The sequence below is a fragment of the Alosa pseudoharengus genome, unplaced genomic scaffold (genome assembly GCF_046254945.1).
Source record: "Alosa pseudoharengus isolate Yale_2024_CS ecotype anadromous, Long Island Sound unplaced genomic scaffold, YU_APseudo_1.1 YU_APseudo_1.1_scf_12, whole genome shotgun sequence".
NCBI classification, from domain to species: Eukaryota; Metazoa; Chordata; class Actinopteri; order Clupeiformes; family Clupeidae; genus Alosa; species Alosa pseudoharengus.
The window spans coordinates 4,124,164-4,144,163 of NW_027468587.1; the positions used below are offsets into that span (position 1 = coordinate 4,124,164).

At 45.7% G+C, this 20,000-nt stretch overlaps 1 protein-coding gene across 4 annotated transcripts in view; it reads left to right on the top strand.

Annotated features, from left to right (window-relative positions):
* atp8b2 (ATPase phospholipid transporting 8B2) overlaps nt 1-20,000 on the top strand; it is a 67,773-nt gene that overhangs the window by 39,319 nt on the left and 8,454 nt on the right. For 2 of the 4 annotated variants that reach the window (XM_076279805.1, XM_076279806.1), the window contains 8 exons: nt 488-656; nt 1,622-1,906; nt 4,196-4,311; nt 7,879-8,043; nt 9,555-9,666; nt 10,355-10,460; nt 10,840-11,065; nt 12,779-12,962. In XM_076279805.1, coding sequence (XP_076135920.1) covers nt 488-656; nt 1,622-1,906; nt 4,196-4,311; nt 7,879-8,043; nt 9,555-9,666; nt 10,355-10,460; nt 10,840-11,065; nt 12,779-12,962 — 1,363 coding nt within the window. The remainder of the gene's footprint in view (nt 1-487; nt 657-1,621; nt 1,907-4,195; nt 4,312-7,878; nt 8,044-9,554; nt 9,667-10,354; nt 10,461-10,839; nt 11,066-12,778; nt 12,963-20,000) is intronic. The other 2 variants (XM_076279807.1, XM_076279808.1) reach the window with 1 other exon arrangement.

The following is a 20,000-nucleotide window of genomic DNA, read 5'->3' on the forward strand; positions in this document are numbered from 1 at the left end:
ATTGATATATGCTAGACAGGACAAAATACAGCCTTGTGCATTTTCATAAGAGTAAACTGTTTACTGACATCATGGCTGAGTATTTTGACTTCCTTGTTCATAACAGTGACACAGGAGCTTTTCATGCTGATACCACTGACATGTTGATTGGTATAATACATATTTTCATTCTGATACCACTAACATGTTGATTGGTATAATACATATTTTCTTTGGAGACATAAACCCCTGTGTGGTGCAGTTTGCACAAATTATTTTGAGAAAGGCACTTACTGTTGTGTAAACCACTAAGAGAAACTCATCACTTTCTTACTCATTCTTCTCCTTCTCTCTCTCTCTCTCTCTCTCTCTCCGTCAACCCTTCCCTCCTCCCTCCAAACTCTCTCTCTCTCTCTCTCTGTCAACCCTTCCCTCCTCCCTCCTCACTCCATACTCTCTCTCTCTCTCTCTCTCTATCTCTCTCTCTCTATCCCCCCCCCCCCAACAGAGGCCGCAGCCCCTGGACTTCTCCGTGTGGAACCCGCTGGCTGATGGGGGTCTGTGTTTCTATGACGCCTCTCTGCTGGAGGCAGTGAAGACGGGCGAGCCGGCCGCCCACGAGTTCCTCAGGCTGCTCTCCCTGTGCCACACCGTCATGAGTGAGGAGAAGAGAGAGGGTGGGTACTGGGGGGGGGGGGGTGGGGGGGGTGGAGAAGAGAGAGGGTGGGTACTTGGGGGGGGGGGGGTGATAGAGAAGAGAGAGGGTGAGTACTGGGGTACTGGGGGGGGGGGGGGGGTTGGAGAAGAGAGAGGGTGAGTACTGGGGGGGGGGGGTGGAGAGAGGGTGAGTACTGGGGGGGGGGGGGTTGGAGAAGAGAGAGGGTGAGTACTGGGGGGGGGGGTGGAGAGAGGGTGAGTACTGGGGGGGGGGGGGTGGAGAAGAGAGAGGGTGAGTACTGGGGGGGGGGGGGTGGAGAAGAGAGAGGGTGAGAACTGGGGGGGGGGGGAGGAGAAGAGAGAGGGTGAGTACTGGGGGGGGGAGGAGAAGAGAGAGGGTGAGAACCAAGGAGGGGGGGGGGGGTCTTTCCTCTCCACCTTTACAGAGCAAGCTCTGTAAATACTGTAAAAAAAACGCAATGTCATTGACCAGCTTGTAATACACATATTCAGACAGAGAGAGAGGGAGGAGAGGGAGGAGAGGGCAAAAGAGAGAGAGAAGACAGGGCAAAAGAGAGAGAGAAGAGGGCAAAAGAGAGAGAGTGGAGAGGGCAAAAGAGAGGGAGGAAAGATAAATCATCTCCACTGCATTAATTCATTCAAATCTGTTTGTGCCTTTGTCCATTTGTCCTTCCTTCTGTCTCTCCACCCCTCCTCCCTCGCTCCCTCCCTCCCTCGCTGTCTCTCCATCCCTCCCTCCCTCCCTCCCTATCTGTTTTCTACACTATCTGCCTTCCTCCGTCCTTCTCTGTTTCCCCCTCCCCTCTCTCTCTTTCTCTCTTTGTCTCTCTCTCTGTCTGTAGGGGCGTTGGTTTATACGGCTCAATGTGTGTGTGTGTGTGTGTGTGTGTGTGTGTGTGTGTGTGTGTGTGTGTGTGTGTGTGTGTGTTGTGTGTGTGTGTGTTGTCTCTCTCTCTGTCTGTAGGGGCGTTGGTTTATAAGGCTCAATGTGTGTGTGTGTGTGTGTGTGTGTGTGTGTGTGTTGTGTGTGTGTGTGTTTTTTCTCTCTCTCTGTCTGTAGGGGCGTTGGTTTATAAGGCTCAATCTCCGGACGAGGGCGCTCTGGTGACCGCTGCTCGGAACTTTGGTTTCGTATTCCGCTCTCGCACGCCAGGCACCATCACCGTGCACGAGATGGGCCGACCCGTCACATACACACTCCTCGCCATCCTCGACTTCAACAACATCCGCAAGAGGATGTCTGTCATAGGTAAACAACACAACACAACACACACACACACACTCTCACACACACACACACACACACACACACACACACACTCACACACACACACACACACACACACACACACACACACACACACACACACACACAAATGATACACAATACATTACTGATGTCACATACAGTTGTCAGTTTCTGACCTGAAACAAAGTAAATGTACTATTCACACGCTCTTGATATATTTCCTATTTGGCCATTTTTAAAACCCTGTTTTGACTGGACAGAATGGAGGTGTGAGAAATGGTAATAGATCACAGCTACATTTCTTTCCTGAAAGGCCGCTCTTTGAGTTAACCGTGTTCGTTTCATGTGAAGTAAATGGGTTACAGAAACACACATACACACAAACACAGATACACACACACACACACACACACACACACACACACACACACACACACACTACAGACGCAGCTGCACGTGCATCGGTGCACAGCACTCTTCACTCTTGAGCTCTCTCCATCAGTCGTGACTCTGATAACGGGAGTTTAGAAACACACACACTCACACTCTCCATCAGTCGTGACTCTGCTTGAGGATAACAGGACTTAAGAAAATCACTGAAACAGAAATAGCCAGAAAAAGAGAACAACAGGTGTGTGTGGAGCAGAAAGAGGAACTGGGAGAACACACACACACACATACACACACATACACATACACATACACACACACACACAGACACATACACACACACACACACACACACACACACACACACACACACACACACATACACATACACATACACACACACACACACACACACACACACACACACACACACACACACTGAAGAGATGAAAGAAGGGCTTTCAGCTGGTGTAGCTCCAAGGTGCTGCAGCCATGGTGAATAAATACACTTGTGGTAATGTGGAGCAAAGCTCTTGTAACAGCAACATCATTATGTGAATGCATCGCTGCCCTGTTTGTATAAGTGGGCATAAATCTGAGAACCTCTCAAAGAACCTCTCATTTTCTTATTAATGTTGGAAAAGAGAGAGAGAGAGAGAGGTAAGGGTCAATAGAGTGTGATGGAGAGAAAGAAAGAGGGAGGGATAGAGAGAGAGTGTTGGAGAAAGAGAGAGAGCGAGATAGGGTGATTTATACCAATATAATGCCAGAGTGGACACCATTTTTCACCCAGTGAAGGTTGTGAGCCGTATTCAGCAGCGCTGTGGCCCTCACACACACTCTTCAACGTTTTAATGCCCTAACACACACTCTTCAACATTTTAATGCCCTAACACACACTCTTCAACATTTTAATGCCCTAACACACACTCTTCAACGTTTTAATGCCCTAACACACACTCTTCAACATTTTAATGCCCTAACACACACTCTTTATCCCCCTCACGGTCTCTCTCTCTCTCTCTCTCTCTCTCTTGCTCTCTCTCTCTCTCTCTCTCTCTCTCTCTCTTGCTCTCTCTCTATCCATCTCTTTCTGCCCTAACACACACTCTTTATCCCCCTCACGGTCTCTCTCTCTCTCTCTCTCTCTCTGTCTTGCTCTCTCTCTATCCATCTCTTTCTGCCCTCACACACCCTCACTGTCTCTCTCTCTCTCTCTTGCTCTCTCTATCTATTTCTCTCTGTCACACACACCATCACACCTCTCTATCTATCTCTCTCTCTCACACACACACACCATCACACTACAGGCTCCTTTCTCTCTTTCTCTCTCTCACTCTTTCTCTCTCTCTTTCTCTCACTCTCTCTCTCCTTCTCATCTGCTAAGCCAAAGTGCTGACATCAGGTCCATGAGTTCAGCCTCCAGAGAGAATATTATATGTTTTTTTTTTCCTGCACTGTAAGTCACTTTGGATTATTGATCTCACAAATGAATAGATGTAAATGAAAATGCTGGTATCAGCTCTAGTGGCGCGTTCCCCAGCTCAGCGTGCTTATGAGCGCTCCACCCCCCTCCGTGAGCGCTTCACTCGCTACGCCCAAACTGCACCGCTACGCCCAAACTGCACCGCTACGCCCAAACTGCACCGCTACTTCAAAGGCTAATAGGTCTCCCACTGAGCTGACTCTGCCTCATGTTAACTCTAGCAAGGAGCCATTTTACAAAGTTCAGACATGTGTCTCTTTTAATAGGCTGTTTTGATGTCTTATTTTGTGTGTTTTCTCGCTTTGTGTGTGTGTGTGTGTGTGTGTGTGTGTGTGTGTGTGTGTGTGTGTGTGTGTGTGTGTGTGTGTGTGTGTGTGTGTGTGTGTGTGTGTGTGTGTGTGTGTGTGTTGCAGTGAGAAACCCAGAGGGCCGTATCCGTTTGTACTGTAAAGGAGCAGACACTGTGCTATTTGAGAGACTTCACCCCTGCAACCACGAGCTCATGAACATCACCTCAGACCACCTCAATGTAAGTCTGTGTGTGTGTGTGTGTGTGTGTGTGTGTGTCTTGTGTCTGTGTGTGTGTGTGTGTGTGTGTGTGTGTGTGTGTGTGTGTGTGTGTGTGTGTGTGTGTGTGTGTGTGTGCTCATCCATGTGTAAGTGTTTGTCTTGCCTATGTGCAGGTGACGTGTCTGAACCTTCTAATATGCGTTTTGTAATCCCTCAAATGGCCTGTTTGTCTAACAGTGTTTGCTGATGTGAGCGGATGGTTACGTAATGCACCTGCTGCCATATTCTCACGCCACCTGGCTGCACTGATATCTCTGTTTGTCTGTTTACACATGAGTAGCGACTTTTCCTGTATGTCAGTCACTCGTTGTCCCGCCCTGTGTAAGTGGAGCAACTCTGCCCCCCTGTGGTAGCTTGGTGTACCTGCACCATCCTATGTCACCCCTCTCTCATTTGTCCATCCTTCCCTCCTCCCTCCTGTCCTAGCCCCTCCTTCTAATTCATATTGGGGAGGAAACGAGGAAGAACGATAGGAGGATGGAGGAATGGAAGAGAGTCAGATATGAGAAATGAGACGTCATGCTCACTTACACATCACCTTTAAGAGACGTCAATTACTGATGATAGAGCGAAGCATCACCTCTTAGGCTAGAATAAACAGACCATTACATTGTTACACACAAATTGCAGAGAATATTAACTTACACCAAAGCCTAAAAATATCACATGACCATGTAGTATTCCCGCTTACTGATGAGGTCATGATTGAAAGTTCTCCAGACAGTTCTCATGAACAAAACAGGCATCGATATTTTTTTAAAGTTTGCATGGTAGTTCACGATAATTTCAGCATATAAAGATCTTTTGTTGGTCTGTCTAGTCATTTATTGTTGCCAATAAATAGCTACGACCTTGTTTTGAACCGAAAGTTGACAGACGCTGGAGGGCACTTTTCACCTAGGCAGCTTGGAGCAATGATCGCACAATTCTGACTGAACAGAGGTGCATTAGGATGCACGTATCGGCCCTTTCTCCTCTCTCCTCGTTCTCACCTCCTCTGGTAGCAATTAAGACAAATGAGACGTCCTCGATGACGTCGAGCTTTGACCGATCTCCGAGGCATGAGCTGGAGAACTGAGGGTCGAGGAGAGAGGACACATGCAAACGATCCAACCTGTCTAGTCCAGCTGAGTCTGTGAAGAGATGCTTTCTGTTTAGGTTTTTTTTGCGATAATGTTTGAAATGGGTGTCGACAGATGTAGAATTCTTGTAGGTCAGTAACTAGTGTCAGCACTTTTATTTCAGGCCATTATTTTTTTTTGTTTGGCAAATTTTTATTCTGTCTATCTTCAGAGGGTACACAACCTTCGGTGGTCACTCCAGTTCATTAAATCAGACCAAAAAAAACATATAATCTCTCTCACTAATGCATAGGCAATCAGGACATAGATATGCCAGTCAACCATATGTCCTAGACAAGCTGGAGCCTGTGCGCCTACGGGTAGAAGCTGTAACACTGAAACGAAGGGGAGGTGCCTGTCATAGACATCTTACTGTAAGTTATAGATCAGGGCCGGAGCCTGTTTGAGTTTTGCTGTGGCGTTTCCATACTCCTGATTGCCGGCTGACTGCGCCTGTAACGGTATATATACTCTTTTGATCCCGTGAGGGAAATTTGGTCTCTGCATTTATCCCAATCCGTGAATTAGTGAAACACACACATCACACAGTGAACACAGTGAGGTGAAGCACACACTAATCCCGGCGCAGTGAGCTGCCTGCAACAACAGCGGCGCTCGGGGAGCAGTGAGGGGTTAGGTGCCTTGCTCAAGGGCACTTCAGCCGTGGCCTACTGGTCGGGGTTCGAACCGGCAACCCTCCGGTTACAAGTCCGAAGCGCTAACCAGTAGGCCACAGCTGCCCCTGTGTAGCAGTGAGAGCCTCAGGGGAAGGGTGACCTGGCTCTGCCCTCGGTCCTCTCTGACACAGACGCCCGTCACACATGCTGACTCTGTCTGTCCCTCATGGAGGGATTATTTTAATGATCGCTCACATCATCGCTGATGATTCAGTCCAGACAGCACAGCATTTTAAAGAACGGCCCCAAGCATATTCCCTAATTCCTGTTCTCCATCAGTCTGATGCCGTCAGCCTCACACACAGCTGTGTTGTTCATCATGGAAGCATACCTGCATCAGGTCAGGACCCCACCCCCTCCCCATGGCCTGCGGTGTGAAATATTTACTTTAGATAACCATCCTGCGTTCAAGTCAGCTAAATACCTAGCGACCTACCTTCACTCATTTTATGCAAGGGCTGCTTTGGCTTCGGCTTCCAGCTATTGTGAGAGATGGCGTGCAGCTCCTGCTGTTAGAGGAGGAGTAGTGACCCCTCTCAGCCAGGGGGCACACACACACACACACACACACACACACGGGCATGTTGGGATCTGCCCCCTTGGAGCAGGAACGGGAAGGCAGCAGGAAATCCAGACAATGAGAGGCGCCGCCGCTAGACCCAACGCCAGAGGCCTGGGGACTGGGTGGGGCTGGCTCTGTCACATGCCTCCGCAGGTTAATTAGGCCTAAGCCCCGATCAGATCGCCGTGCGCACATCTAACACATTTGACTGGTCTGAGCACACAGCAAGCACTCTGCTGACCGCTGCAGATTTGGGATGATAAGGACACAGCAGGGGATGTGCTGCTTGGCCGGTGGAAGAGGAAAATTACTGCAGACATGAAATGGCAATGAATGTTAATGGCCTTGAATGTTGTTGTCTGAGACCAAAGCCTGGAACAGTGATTTGTTTTGGGATTGCTTGTTTTGGAAGCATGGCCTTGTTGAAAGTCCTTCAGAAGCCAAGTTGGTCGCAGTGTTGGCACTGGCTTGCAGTAGTGGGGTTTTATAATGGTCTTTGTCAGGATATGAATAAGCAGGATATATTTTAGAGGGCATGCGAGTTGGTGAAATGAATACCAGGTATCAGTAGTAATCTGGATGATGCCCTGATGCCATATTCAAGAATAATGGGTCAAAAACTGAAAGAACTTACATAAACACCACTGAAATATATTACAGGTCAAAATACATACATAGTTGCAAAAGGGTTCTCGACTGTTGTAGAAAGAAATGGCTGATCTTTAATGCAATATCTACTGTACATTATACATTATCAGCAACCATCCATCCAATGTTCCAAAGGCACATTCTGTTTACTAATCTGATATCATTTCAAAAGATTTTAAATCTGAAAACTGCTGCCCTGATTAAAAAAACATTGCAACTAATCTCAGCTGGTATTCTGTCTGTAATGGAGTGGAATGGAAATTTCTAAGTAACCCCAAACGCTTGACCGCTAGTATATGTTTTGTTTGGCATCAAGCATCTGATGACCTAAGATATGAGATTACATTTGGGTGTTGGTCAGCAAACAAAATTGAAATACTAAGGTCCCCAGAACGATGATGTGTGTGTGCAACTATGTGGGTGTGTGTATAGTTGATGCTGATGCTTTTGATGATGTGTGTGTGTGTGTGCGTGTGTGTGTGTGTGTGTGTGGTGTGTGTGGTGTGTGTGTGGTGTAGGAGTATGCGTCTGACGGACTGCGCACGCTGGCCCTGGCCTACCGGGACCTGACTGAGGAGGAATGGGAGGAGTGGTCAGAGCGTTACCGTGGCGCTGGAAAAGCAACGGACTGCAGAGAGGACCGGTTAGCTGCCGTCTACGAGCAGATTGAGCAGGACATGATGGTGTGTGTTCATATGTGTGTGTTTATATGTGTGTGTGTGTGTGTTTATATGTGTGTGTTTGGGTTGTCTACGAGCAGATTGAACAGGACATGATGGTGTGTGTTCATATGTGTGTGTTCATATGTGTGTGTTTGTGTGTTCATATGTGTGTGTTCATATGTGTGTGTTTATATGTGTGTGTTTGGGTTGTCTACGAGCAGATTGAGCAGGACATGATGGTGTGTGTTCATATGTGTGTGTTCATATGTGTGTGTTTATATGTGTGTGTTTATATGTGTGTGTTTATATGTGTGTGTTTGTGTGTTCATATGTGTGTGTTTGGGTTGTCTACGAGCAGATTGAACAGGACATGATGGTGTGTGTTCATATGTGTGTGTTCATATGTGTGTGTTTGTGTGTTTATATGTGTGTGTTTGTGTGTTTATATGTGTGTGTTTGTGTGTTTCTATGTGTGTGTTTGTGTGTTTATATGTGTGTGTTTGTGTGTTTATATGTGTGTGTTTGTGTGTTTATATGTGTGTGTTTGTGTGTTTATATGTGTGTGTTTGTGTGTTTATATGTGTGTGTTTGTGTGTTTATATGTGTGTGTGTTTGTGTGTTTATATGTGTGTGTTTGGGTTTCAAAACAGGGTCATGTTCACAAGTTTTATCATAGTGCACGGGTCGGCAATGGGCGGCCCGTGGGCCAAAGCTGGCCCGCCAGCAATATTAGTTGAGATTATTCTGGTAGTCTGATTTTTTTATATATATATTATAAATATCTATATCAATGACATATACCGGTATATTATATTTTTACAATATAGCCTATTCACCAATCAGACCGCAGGGTCTTAAACAGATATGACCAGAACGCACTAAGATCCTGCTATTCTGTGCTTAGGCCTCTCCCAGCGCTTGTTGGGCTTTCGTGCCCCTGTCTAGAGCAACAGGCCACCTTGAAGGTGCTGATTCGTCTCCTAGTGCCGTCTGATATTATATTCCGTTCAAACAGCATAACTTAGCTGTAGCGCTCACTCTGCACACTAATATTTCTTTATGAACATTGTATGTCAGGAGGTGGGTCAACCATTTATTTAAGAATAAAAGTAAGATAGACTGCGTACATCCAAAGTAGCCTAGTAATTAGAATAAGTCAGGCTCCGTGTTAAACAGTCCATCACTGCCAAAATGATTGTAGCCTACTGTAGGCTACACATTTGCTCTTCACAATATTGAAAAGGGAGATAAAACAAGAGCATGTAATTACTCAAGTAGACCATCAATGGGCCCTTCCATGGTTTGTTTTTTTATGAGCATGTTTTATCCATTCTGCGTGGCCACTAATAAGCCATCCACTGGAGAAGTGTTCAGTTCGGTTCCTTTGGTATAGAATCATTAAGAATTTATGGTCTAAATCCATGGTCTGGACCAAGGCCTAAATCTTGTTAGTAATATGTGTGTGTGTGTGTGTGTGTGTGTGTGTGTGTGTGTGTGTGTGTGTGTGTGTGTGTGTGTGTGTGTGTGTTTAGTTACTAGGAGCCACTGCTATAGAGGACAAGCTGCAGGAGGGTGTTCCTGAGACCATTGCTATCCTCTCCCTCGCCAACATCAAGATCTGGGTGCTCACTGGAGACAAGCAGGGTAAGACCAGTCACTCAGATGCCTGTGCACACATATCATCAAGATCTGGGTGCTCACTGGAGACAAGCAGGGTAAGACCAGTCGCTCAGATGCCTGTGCACACATATCATCAAGATCTGGGTGCTCACTGGAGACAAGCAGGGTAAGACCAGTCACTCAGATGCCTGTGCACACATATCATCAAGATCTGGGTGCTCACTGGAGACAAGCAGGGTAAGACCAGTCACTCAGATGCCTGTGCACACATATCTCATGCAGGGTAAGAGTAAGGGTTAGGGGTAAGACCAGTCACTCAGATGCCTGTGCACACATATCTCATGCAGGGTAAGAGTAAGGGTTAGGGGTAAGACCAGTCACTCAGATGCCTGTGCACACATATCTCATGCAGGGTAAGAGTAAGGGTTAGGGGTAAGAGCAGTCGCTCAGATGCCTGTGCACACATATCTCATGCAGGGTAAGAGTAAGGATTAGGGGTAAGAGCAGTCGCTCAGATGCCTGTGCACACATATCTCATGCAGGGTAAGAGTAAGGGTTAGGGGTAAGAGCAGTCGCTCAGATGCCTGTGCACACATATCTCATGGAATAGGTTAGTTTGTTGGGTTGTTTACATTCTTCAATGATATATTTATCTCTCTCTCTTTCTCTCTTTCTCTCGCTCTTTCTCTCTCTCTCTCCCTCTCTCTCACAGAGACTGCAGTGAACATCGGTTACTCCTGTAAAATGTTGACCGATAACATGACTGAGATCTTCATCATCAACGGGCACACGGTCCAGAGCGTCAGAGAAGAGCTCAGGTACCCACGGCCCATCCATCCTTTCGTCTCGTCCATTCATCCATCCTTTTTTCGCTACGTTCATGTCTTCATCCCCTCATCCACCCATACTGTGTAGTGTAGGAAATCTGTTCATTTCTTTTTTCCTTCACTTTCATACTCTTTCAGCTACTGTATTTCACCCACCCAGCATTTCACACAGATATCATTTAGGACTGTATACTGTTTGTGTTCCTTTGGCATGTGCTGAGAGTTTTGATCTATGGGACCGGTTCAGCCTTAGTTTCTCTCTCTCTCTCTCTCTCTCTCTCTCTCTCTCTCTCTCTCTCTATCTCTCTCTCTCTTCTGTCTATCAAACTATCTATCTATTGATTAACCCATCAATCTCTCCCCTGTCCAGGCGAGCGAGGGAGAGGATGGTGGCCCACTCCAGAGAGGGAGGCAAAGGAGATGAGGCCGCAGGCTGGGCCCAGGCCTGCTCCCTTGGCAACGGTGTTAGGGGTGGTGACCAAGCGGGCTGGCCCCTCCCCCAGGAGAAGGAGAAGCAGGAGAGCGGCGGCCGTGTCCCGTCTCTACTGGAGTCCATCTCGGGGGAGTTCGCCCTGGTCATCAGCGGCCACAGCCTGGTGAGTCACGGACACAGAGGCCAGGGGGGCTGACTGGACCGTCTATTTTTACTCCTTCTGTATCTGTTTTTTTTCTACATCACTTCCTCTTCCTTTTTCCTTCCTTGTCTCCCTGTCTGTCTGTACTGTATGTGTCTATCTCTCTATGTCAATCTCTCTATCTCTCTATCTGTCTGTCTCTCCATCTTTCTCTATGTCAATCTCTGTATCAGGGGGTCGTTTCTAGAAAGCATTGTTTGCTAACTTGAGTCGCAACCTTGGTAGTTAGCTCCATCGTTCTTGGATTTGGTGTTTCTAGAAAGGGTAGTTCGAACTGTCAATCGCAAACAAGGACGCAAAGTTTGGTCGTTTGAACTTCTGCCCCAAGGCAGTCGCACTTGTGTCGTTCCTTCGTAGTTCCTGTTGGTGTCCGGAGCGCCTAACCAAAAATCACAACCGCCTAACCAAAATTTGCAAGGTGGATGTTTATCTCGTGACTCAATGATTGATCTATCCTGTAGCTTCATTTTGATTAAGACACTGTTCCACTACTTGGCTCATTCTTGCTATTTATGTTAATTAAAGTATTGCCTTGCTTTTAGTATTATAATCTTCACAGTCCCTAACAACAGCAGTGTTAAATGGTGTAGTGGCTAAAGCAGATGACTTATTATCCCAACGTTGTAGGTTCGATTTTCTTATGATGTGAGATTTTCCTCTTGCTTCTCGCTACCTGCAGGTGAACTAGTGTGACACGTAGATTCAATTGTTTTTGACTGATGTATTGTACCTATGGTCTCTCGATGTAGAGTAACTATATACATAAATATGTATGGTCAAATCCTATTGTTGTGTCTCGTAGGCCTACTCTTACTCAGAGATGAAAAGAAGAGATAGGATGCGAACTCCGGCCGAGCGCGCAGTGCACCAACGCGCTGCCGTTAAGCCACGAGACAGTTGATAACCTATGGGATACCCAGATATTTGTCCAGGCTATATATTTTTTCCAACATCGATATTTAACACAAATAATGACTCATATTGGTCTGCTTAAGTTAACTATATGCTTGCAATAGGTTTAGGTTTTGGCTGATGGCAATGACAATACCAGCATTAATCACTCGGTTTAGATTAGAAAAATGTCGACATAGGCCGTGACAGAACATTTCTAGGGGGTGGGGTATTACACGTTGCCACTGTTTCCACCAATGATATGTATCGCTGCATCATCAACAACGTAGTTGGAACTATGGTGTTCAAACGTCGGAGGTAGCGAATTGCGACACAGGTACGATGCTTTCTGGAAACAGGTGTAACAGTGTCGTTGTTTGGTCGCAAGTTGCGTCGTACCATGGTGGTTGAGCAACGTCGTTGCTAACTTTTCTAGAAACGACCCCCTGTCTGTCTCTCCATCTCTCTCTATGTCAATCTCTCTATCTATCTGTCTCTCCATCTCTCTCTATGTCAATCTCTCTATCTATCTGTCTCTCCATCTCTCTCTATGTCAATCTCTCTATCTGTCTCTCACTGCTTTTTTTCTCCAACTTACCTTGGCTCCCTCTCTCTCTCTCTCTCTTTCTCCCTCCCTCTCTCTCTCTCCCTCTCTCTCTCTCCCTCTCTCCCCCCCCCCCATCTTCGCTCTGCACGAATGCAGTTACGGTCCAAAGCAGATTTGATTAAAGTCCCCTCTCTCTCTCTCTCCTCCTCCTCCTCCTCCTCTTCTTCCTCTCCCAGGCCCATGCGCTGGAGGGCGATATGGAGTATGAGTTTGTGGAGACGGCATGCGCGTGCCGGGCGGTCATCTGTTGCCGGGTGACTCCGCTGCAGAAGGCCCTAGTGGTGGAGCTCATCAAGCGCCATAAGAAGGCCGTCACGCTGGCCATTGGTGACGGAGCCAACGACGTCAGCATGATCAAAAGTGAGTGGAATTTACTTTTTATATTTACTATTTATTTATTACACGGCTCTTCATAATGCTGAAGAATGCTCCATTCACTTGAATGGGCCTTCCCAACGTTCGGTGGTCTGCTATTTCTCAATAACAGACCGTTGCTAAGTATAACAGACCGCTGTCAAGGACAATGGGTTTTGTGCTTCTATTTCACGTCTTTCATATCACTACGCAAAGACTGGAACTTCATTCAAAAGTGAAAGCGGACGGTTGATCAGCTGTGTTCTAAAGAATGTTTGATTCAAGTTCAGCGTGTGCTGTTGCGAACTATTTGTTTCTCTGCAAAAGCCACGATGAAACGGTAACAAATAGGCTATGTAGGCTAAAGAGTCATATCGTGGGGAGTTTATTGTTTCGTTTTGGCAAGTAACCGTGTAATAAGCGGGATAACGTATGGAACGCCGGTCATTATTGGGAAAATAAGTCCTCCCCTGCGCGTCAGGGTCCGGTTCGCCCTGTCGGGACTTATTTTCCCAATAATGACCAGCATTCTATACATTATCCCTTACATATTTATTTGTCTGTTGGTGTGTGTGTGTGTTTGTTTGTCTGTTTATTTTGGTCCTTTTGAAAAGTCAACATGTTACATTCAGCATTCATCAGACATATACAGTGCTGTGAAAAACATATTTATCCTCTTCCCTTGGCGGCAACAACAGCAATCAAACATTTCAAACGAGTCGTTTACATCGCTGCAGAGGAATTTTGGTCCAATCTTTTTTGTGGAATTGATTTAATTCTGCCATAATGGAGGGTTTTTGAGTATGAACGGCCGGTTTAAGGTCATGCCACCACATCATTTCAATAAGATAGAAGTCAGGACTTTGACTAGGCCACTCCAAAACCTTCATTTTGTTGCCCAGGCCCTGCAACAGCAAAGCAGCCCCAGACCATCACACCACCACCACCATGTTTGACTGATGTATGATGTTCTTATTTGGGAATACTGTGTTAGCTTTACGCCAGATGTAACACCCATGTCTTCCAAAAAGTTACACTTTTGACTCGTCAGTCCGCAGGATATTATCCCAAAAGTCTTGGGGGTCGTCAAGATGTTTTTTGGCTAATGTGAGGCGAGCCTTTGTGTTCTTTTTGGTCAGCAGTGGTTTTTGCCTTGCAACTCCCCCCCCCCCCCCACACACACACACACACACTCACACACACAGACTCACACAAACATGCGCGCACTTGCATCCCCATACCTTCACTTCACTTCAGTTTCGTAAGATCTGTCAGTCATGTAATGCTGAAACATGGCTACAGTAGTGAAATGAAGATGCACCCCTAGTTACCCTCTCAGTCTCAGTCAGGTGTGTTGTAGACACATGCCAACATGCTGGAGGGATGGAAAGAAAAGAAGTGGAGAGAGAGATAGAGAAAGAGAGAGAGAGATGAAGAGAGCAAACGGGGGGAGGGTGTTATGCTCCAAATGTCATCCCAACAATCCCAACAAGTAGTCGGAGTGCACACAGTGAGGGGAAACTGATGGCCTCCGCACATAGGCGCCGACAACAGTGCTGCGCATTCAGCTTTCCACGTTCGGTGGCATTCAGTTCCGCTGTTTTCAATGCAGCCCCGCACACCACCAGCGAACCCTTTCACCGCTGCCGCGTAGATTACCATTCAGTTCTATTTTTGTCGGCGCCGCTCAAGAACATCCATTGTGTACCGTAGGCTAAGCTTGTCAGTCGGACATTTCAGCGTTCAAGTGACATAAAGTGTCGCTATGTGGAGCGCTTGAGAAGGGGGGAGGACAACGAGACACAGAATCAGAGAGAGATTGATGGGAGCTGGGGAGACTGGAGTTGCACAGGAAAGATGATTTTTTTTTTTTTTCATTCCCGTGTGAAAGCACAGTGTGTACTTCAGCTTAAATCATCTTAAAAAATATTATCACACACAAAAAACATGATTCCCAGCTATATAAAACTCAGGGAAGTGAAGGAGAGAGAGATAAGGAGAGGAGAAGAGAAGGGATGGGGCAGAAAGGTGGAGCAAGTGGAGGGAGAGGGAGATGGAGAAATAGGAATGCAGTGGTGTTGCCAAGACTTTTATCTCAATCTAAAGTAAGGCAGAATAATTGGTAAATACCTTATTTTGTATTAGCCTCTAGTGTATGTGTTTGAATTTGTGTGTGCGTGTGTGTGTGTGTGTGTGGGGGTGTGCTTGTGTGTGTGTTTATGTGTGTGTGTGTTTATGTGTGTGTGTGTGTGTGTGTGTGTGTGTGAGAGAGAGGAACCATGTCCACCATTTGGAATTTTCCTTTACAAACAACATCCATATGGAGGCAATCATGTTTTTGTCTTTTTCCCTGGAAGCTCAGTGAGGACAACGCGTCTGCTCTGGTGTGTGTGTGTGTGTGTGTGTGTGTGTGTGTGTGTGCTTGTGCTTGTGCTTGTGCGTGTGTGTGTGTGAACAGTAAGTGTGTCCCCTGGGTGTTCCCTTTGTTTATGATAGTTTGGTCATATTCTTCTCTAGAAAGCTAGGGAGAGGGAGGGAAGGTGAGGGGTGAACTCAGCACGAGCCAGTGTTGAGTTATCAGGGCTAATACAAGAGGAAACGTAAAAGATGAAAAGTCCAACAGTGAGAAAATAATAAGCCTAATGAACTCGTACTCTCACTCAAACCTCACCCCTCCCAACATCCCCCTCTAATATAAACAGGAGGGGGAAACTGAAGCTGTTAATCTCCATGTTCTGGCCATGGGGGAAGAGGGCAGGGGAACTCCAGTAGCCCCTGTACTTCCCCCATGGGAACACGACCCCTACATAGTTGTATAACTGTATGATAATATCTCATGTCCTGCGTTTCATAGACTACCTGCTGCTTCCTTGTGCCAGCGGTGGACTCCATGGAAATGTGTCTCTGCCGGGTTAGGTAGCTTTCCCTTGGCTGACCACCCCAAGCGCTTCCTCAGAAACTGCCTCTGTCCTTCTAAGCTTTTCCTGGACTGCCCCTTTAATCTGTCAGTGTTGTTAAAAGTGTTTCAGAGTAAATACTGTGAACTTATGATAGTAACTCGGTGAACAGGACTGATGTTGAAAGATGTTAGTGATGTTGCTTAGATTAAAGTTTTGTCTGTGTAACTGTCAGATTGTTCCAACAGCAGGCCAGTACTGTCATATTTTGTCATCGTTGCTAATGATGACTCTTCACAAGCAGAGCCTGGCAGCTACACACACACACACACACGTACACACACACACACTCCTGTGAGTGTGGGTCTGCTCTGTGATGACCTGTAGGCAGATGCATGTCCCTGTGTGTGACCTGTGTATGACTTCCTGTCTGTGTGTTTCGAAGACTATAGATAATCTCTGACTGATCTACTGCTTAAAATAGGTTGTCTGAATTGCTTCCTTAATCTCTATAAACTGTTACCCTGTTACCCGCATATCTGTCGAACCGTTCATCCGTTCGATTTCAAACTTGGCAGGTTTCTTGCTACTGGCACGAGTAAGTAAGTTTGACATTATTTGAATAAGAAAAGCAAAATGTATTGTTAAATATATCGGTAAAAGGAGCACACCGTGGCTTTCTCCGCTCTACTGTTCCCACTCCCCCTCATACACAGCACTGTAGGATTGCACGTCTGTCGAACCGTTAGTCCGATTGATTTCAAACTTGACAAGTGTCTTGCTACGGGCACGAGTAAGTGCAGTGCCAAGTTTGACGTTGTTTGGATAAGTAATGCAAAAGATATCGCTAAATATATCGGTAAAAGAAGCACACGTTGGCTTTCTCCGCTCTACCGTAGCCACTCCCCCTCTCACACAGCACAGCGCAGGACCAGAGAGAGAGGATAAGCAGAGTTTTGGCAGCACTGAATCACGGGTTAAGATGCAAGATGTTTTGATGATCATCTGACCTCAACAATAAAGAATCCCTGTATGTTTGCTTGCATAAAATGATTCCGCGGATTTTGCAACAACACGCCAACAAACACGGGTAGGCCTATGTAGTGGCTATTCAAAATTACATAAAAAGTATGTACAATAAACTGACGTTTCGAATAGTCCAGGCTACTTTGGACTTGAGACTTTGAATAAACAAACGGCAATTCCGACTGCAAGGTCCCAAATTGAAACCAGTGATAGGCTAATGGTCCCGAATTTAACATTATACAACAATTGGGTTCTATGGAACTATTTATTTGTTTCTGATTGGCCGAGAGACGTTCCATGAGTTGGAATATCCCTGGACATTTCAACTCAGACTTTGCACAGCTAATAATAAATCACTCCGCGATACAATGCGAAGATTTAACACAATGTAACTTCTCATCCCAGCTCTCCACTATTTCAAGCAATGGGTTACTCCCTATCTTTTACTGTCTATGGTTACTCCTTAGCAAACCATAACGAAACAGTGCTTCACCACATCTGTGGATTAAGCCACACAGTCAACTCAATGTAAATAAGATAAACGAGGATGCTAATTGTTCTCAGCATTGCCAGCATTGTGTATAATATGATTGTCACTTGGAGGAGACTTGTAGATAACTAACGTTAGCATAGTTAGCTAACCGCTGCTAACCTGCTAGCATCGTCACGTCAGGCTGTGCACAGTCAAGTCAGATTTAACAATTCACCATAAATTAATAAAGTTGAGTGGTTCTGCAATGTAAACTATGTTTCCGTTTTTTTGCAGTACCATGTCCCTTACATGACATCCAGTGCATGCATGCAGCAAACCTAGATATGAATGTGATTTCAGCCCGACTTTCAACATTTCTTTGCCGAACAACACCCGTGGGAATATCCAAGACCAACCCCACTCTCACTCGTGCTATATTGCTTAAACGTTTCAGAAGACGTGCCACACAGCTAGACAACAAGTGGCAGACAGAGCGACGTCCCTTATGCTACCAAAGACTGTTTTTGAGTCACATCGTTGCAAATCTCATATGCATCTTTCTACAAAATGGTTTGTCTTCTATATCTCGACGCTATTCAATAGGCTAAACATAGCCTTACATCAAAGCCCCTTACATATGTCATTTCGATCAGCTACAGAAAACGAATGGCAGACAGAGGGTGATGTCACTTAGGCCTAGGCTAGCCTACCAGAGATTGAGTCACTTAGGCCTAGGCTAGCCCAGTGATTCTTAAACTAGGGGTCGCGACCCCAAATGGGGTCGCCAAAAACTTCCGTGGGGTCGCCAATTACTTTCTGTATTCAGTCTGAAATTATTATTAGGTGAAACAAAGGAAAATAATATTGGCCTTTTCTGCCTTTTTCTTATTTACACGCAGTTAAGAGATCTGGTTCAGTCTATGGGCTACTGGTCCGCTGATAGAAACAATGTAACTATCTGCTCCCACTATGCAAACTCAACTTGTTCCCGCTATTTTAAGTAAAACAAAACAAAAGACATAGGTAGCCTACTAGCCAAAATGGACAGGTGGCTACTTAAAAAAATTAACAAAAGCTCGGAAGTGCCATCTACCAGTGCGTCTACTCCTCCGTGATCGTCAGATGGGACAAGTCTACAGGCCGGTGAGAATAAAAAAGAACAAACTGCGCGTCGGCTTTATCAGAAATAATTTCTGAAATATGCATTCACTTGCCAAGTTAAAGATAACCTCGACCACGCACAATGTGTGATTTGCGGCGATGTTCTGGCGAATGAGAGCTTAAAACCTGTCAAAATGAAACGACATCGCAAAATACAGATGTCGGCTCAGCACCGTGGAGGAAAATCTCCGTGTCGCCGTATGCAGCATTCCTCCTATAATTAACTTGCTATGTTCACGGAAGCATGCCCACCCTTCCCATTGAAATTGTTAAAGATAGTAAACCAGAAAAGGGAAATAAAAAAATATTGTTATTGTTATCGCCATAAATATAATGTAACGTTGTAGGCTTAATGCTGCATGTGTGTGTGTGCGTGCTTGTGTGTGCGGGAGCCTACACTTGTTTAATCGTGATTGTTTGGTTTTCTCGGTTCATGTTCATATGGAGTAAATAACACAAATGACTTTGCTTTCTAGTTTTTGCTTGATTTAGTTGTTAACGTTTGAGGGGGGTATTTGAGTAAGGACTAGAATGGGTTTGGGGAAAGTGGGGTCGCCAGACCTCGCCATACTTTTTTGTGGGGTCGCCAGACAAAAAGTTTAAGAACCACTGGGCTAGCCTACCAGAGATTGAGTCACTTAGGCCTAGGCTAGCCTACCAGAGATTGAGTCACATCGTTGCAAATTTCAAACGATAATGCATCATTTCCACAAAATGGTTTGTCTTCTCTATCAGGAAGTTATTCAGTAAGCTTAACAATAAACATATAGCCTGAACTCAAAACAGCTGTTAATCTTATGTCATTCTGATCTGTAGAAATGTCACATGCAGTCATGCCTAAATTCTGCTTACTGCACATTAATTATAGGTGAATATATTATAATATTCAGTATTGATTATTGAATGCTTAGCTGGAATGATGTTTTTCCCTATCATCCTATGTTTAAAGCAGGTATACTGTACCTGTGGGCATGTAATTGGGCTACGGGTTTTCCACAGAAATGGCATGTTTGAACAGGCACTGCACTAGTATTACACAATACTAACTCTCCCATACGCATGTACACACACACAGACACAAACACACACTCAAACACACACTCAAACACACACACACACACACACACACACACACACACATACTTGCAGGCTCATAACCACACAGAAACAGAGTAGTCATAAGATATGTCAATCATACAATTGTAAAACATGGGTACAGTAAAGTGAAGATTCACCCGTAATTGACCTCCACTCTCCACATGCAGACACAGCGCTCTCACACACTAACACACACACACACACACACACACACACACACACATATCCACAAGCTGATAGGAAATTAGCACCCTTTTTGGAATTTGACATTTTATGTCCTTCTCCAGTGAAGTGAGGCAGCTGGCTGTCAGGAATCCATTTATTTCTGCCAGAGAGGAGGCCCTGTTCTGCTCAGCCCTGGCTCAGTCTACACACACACACACACACACA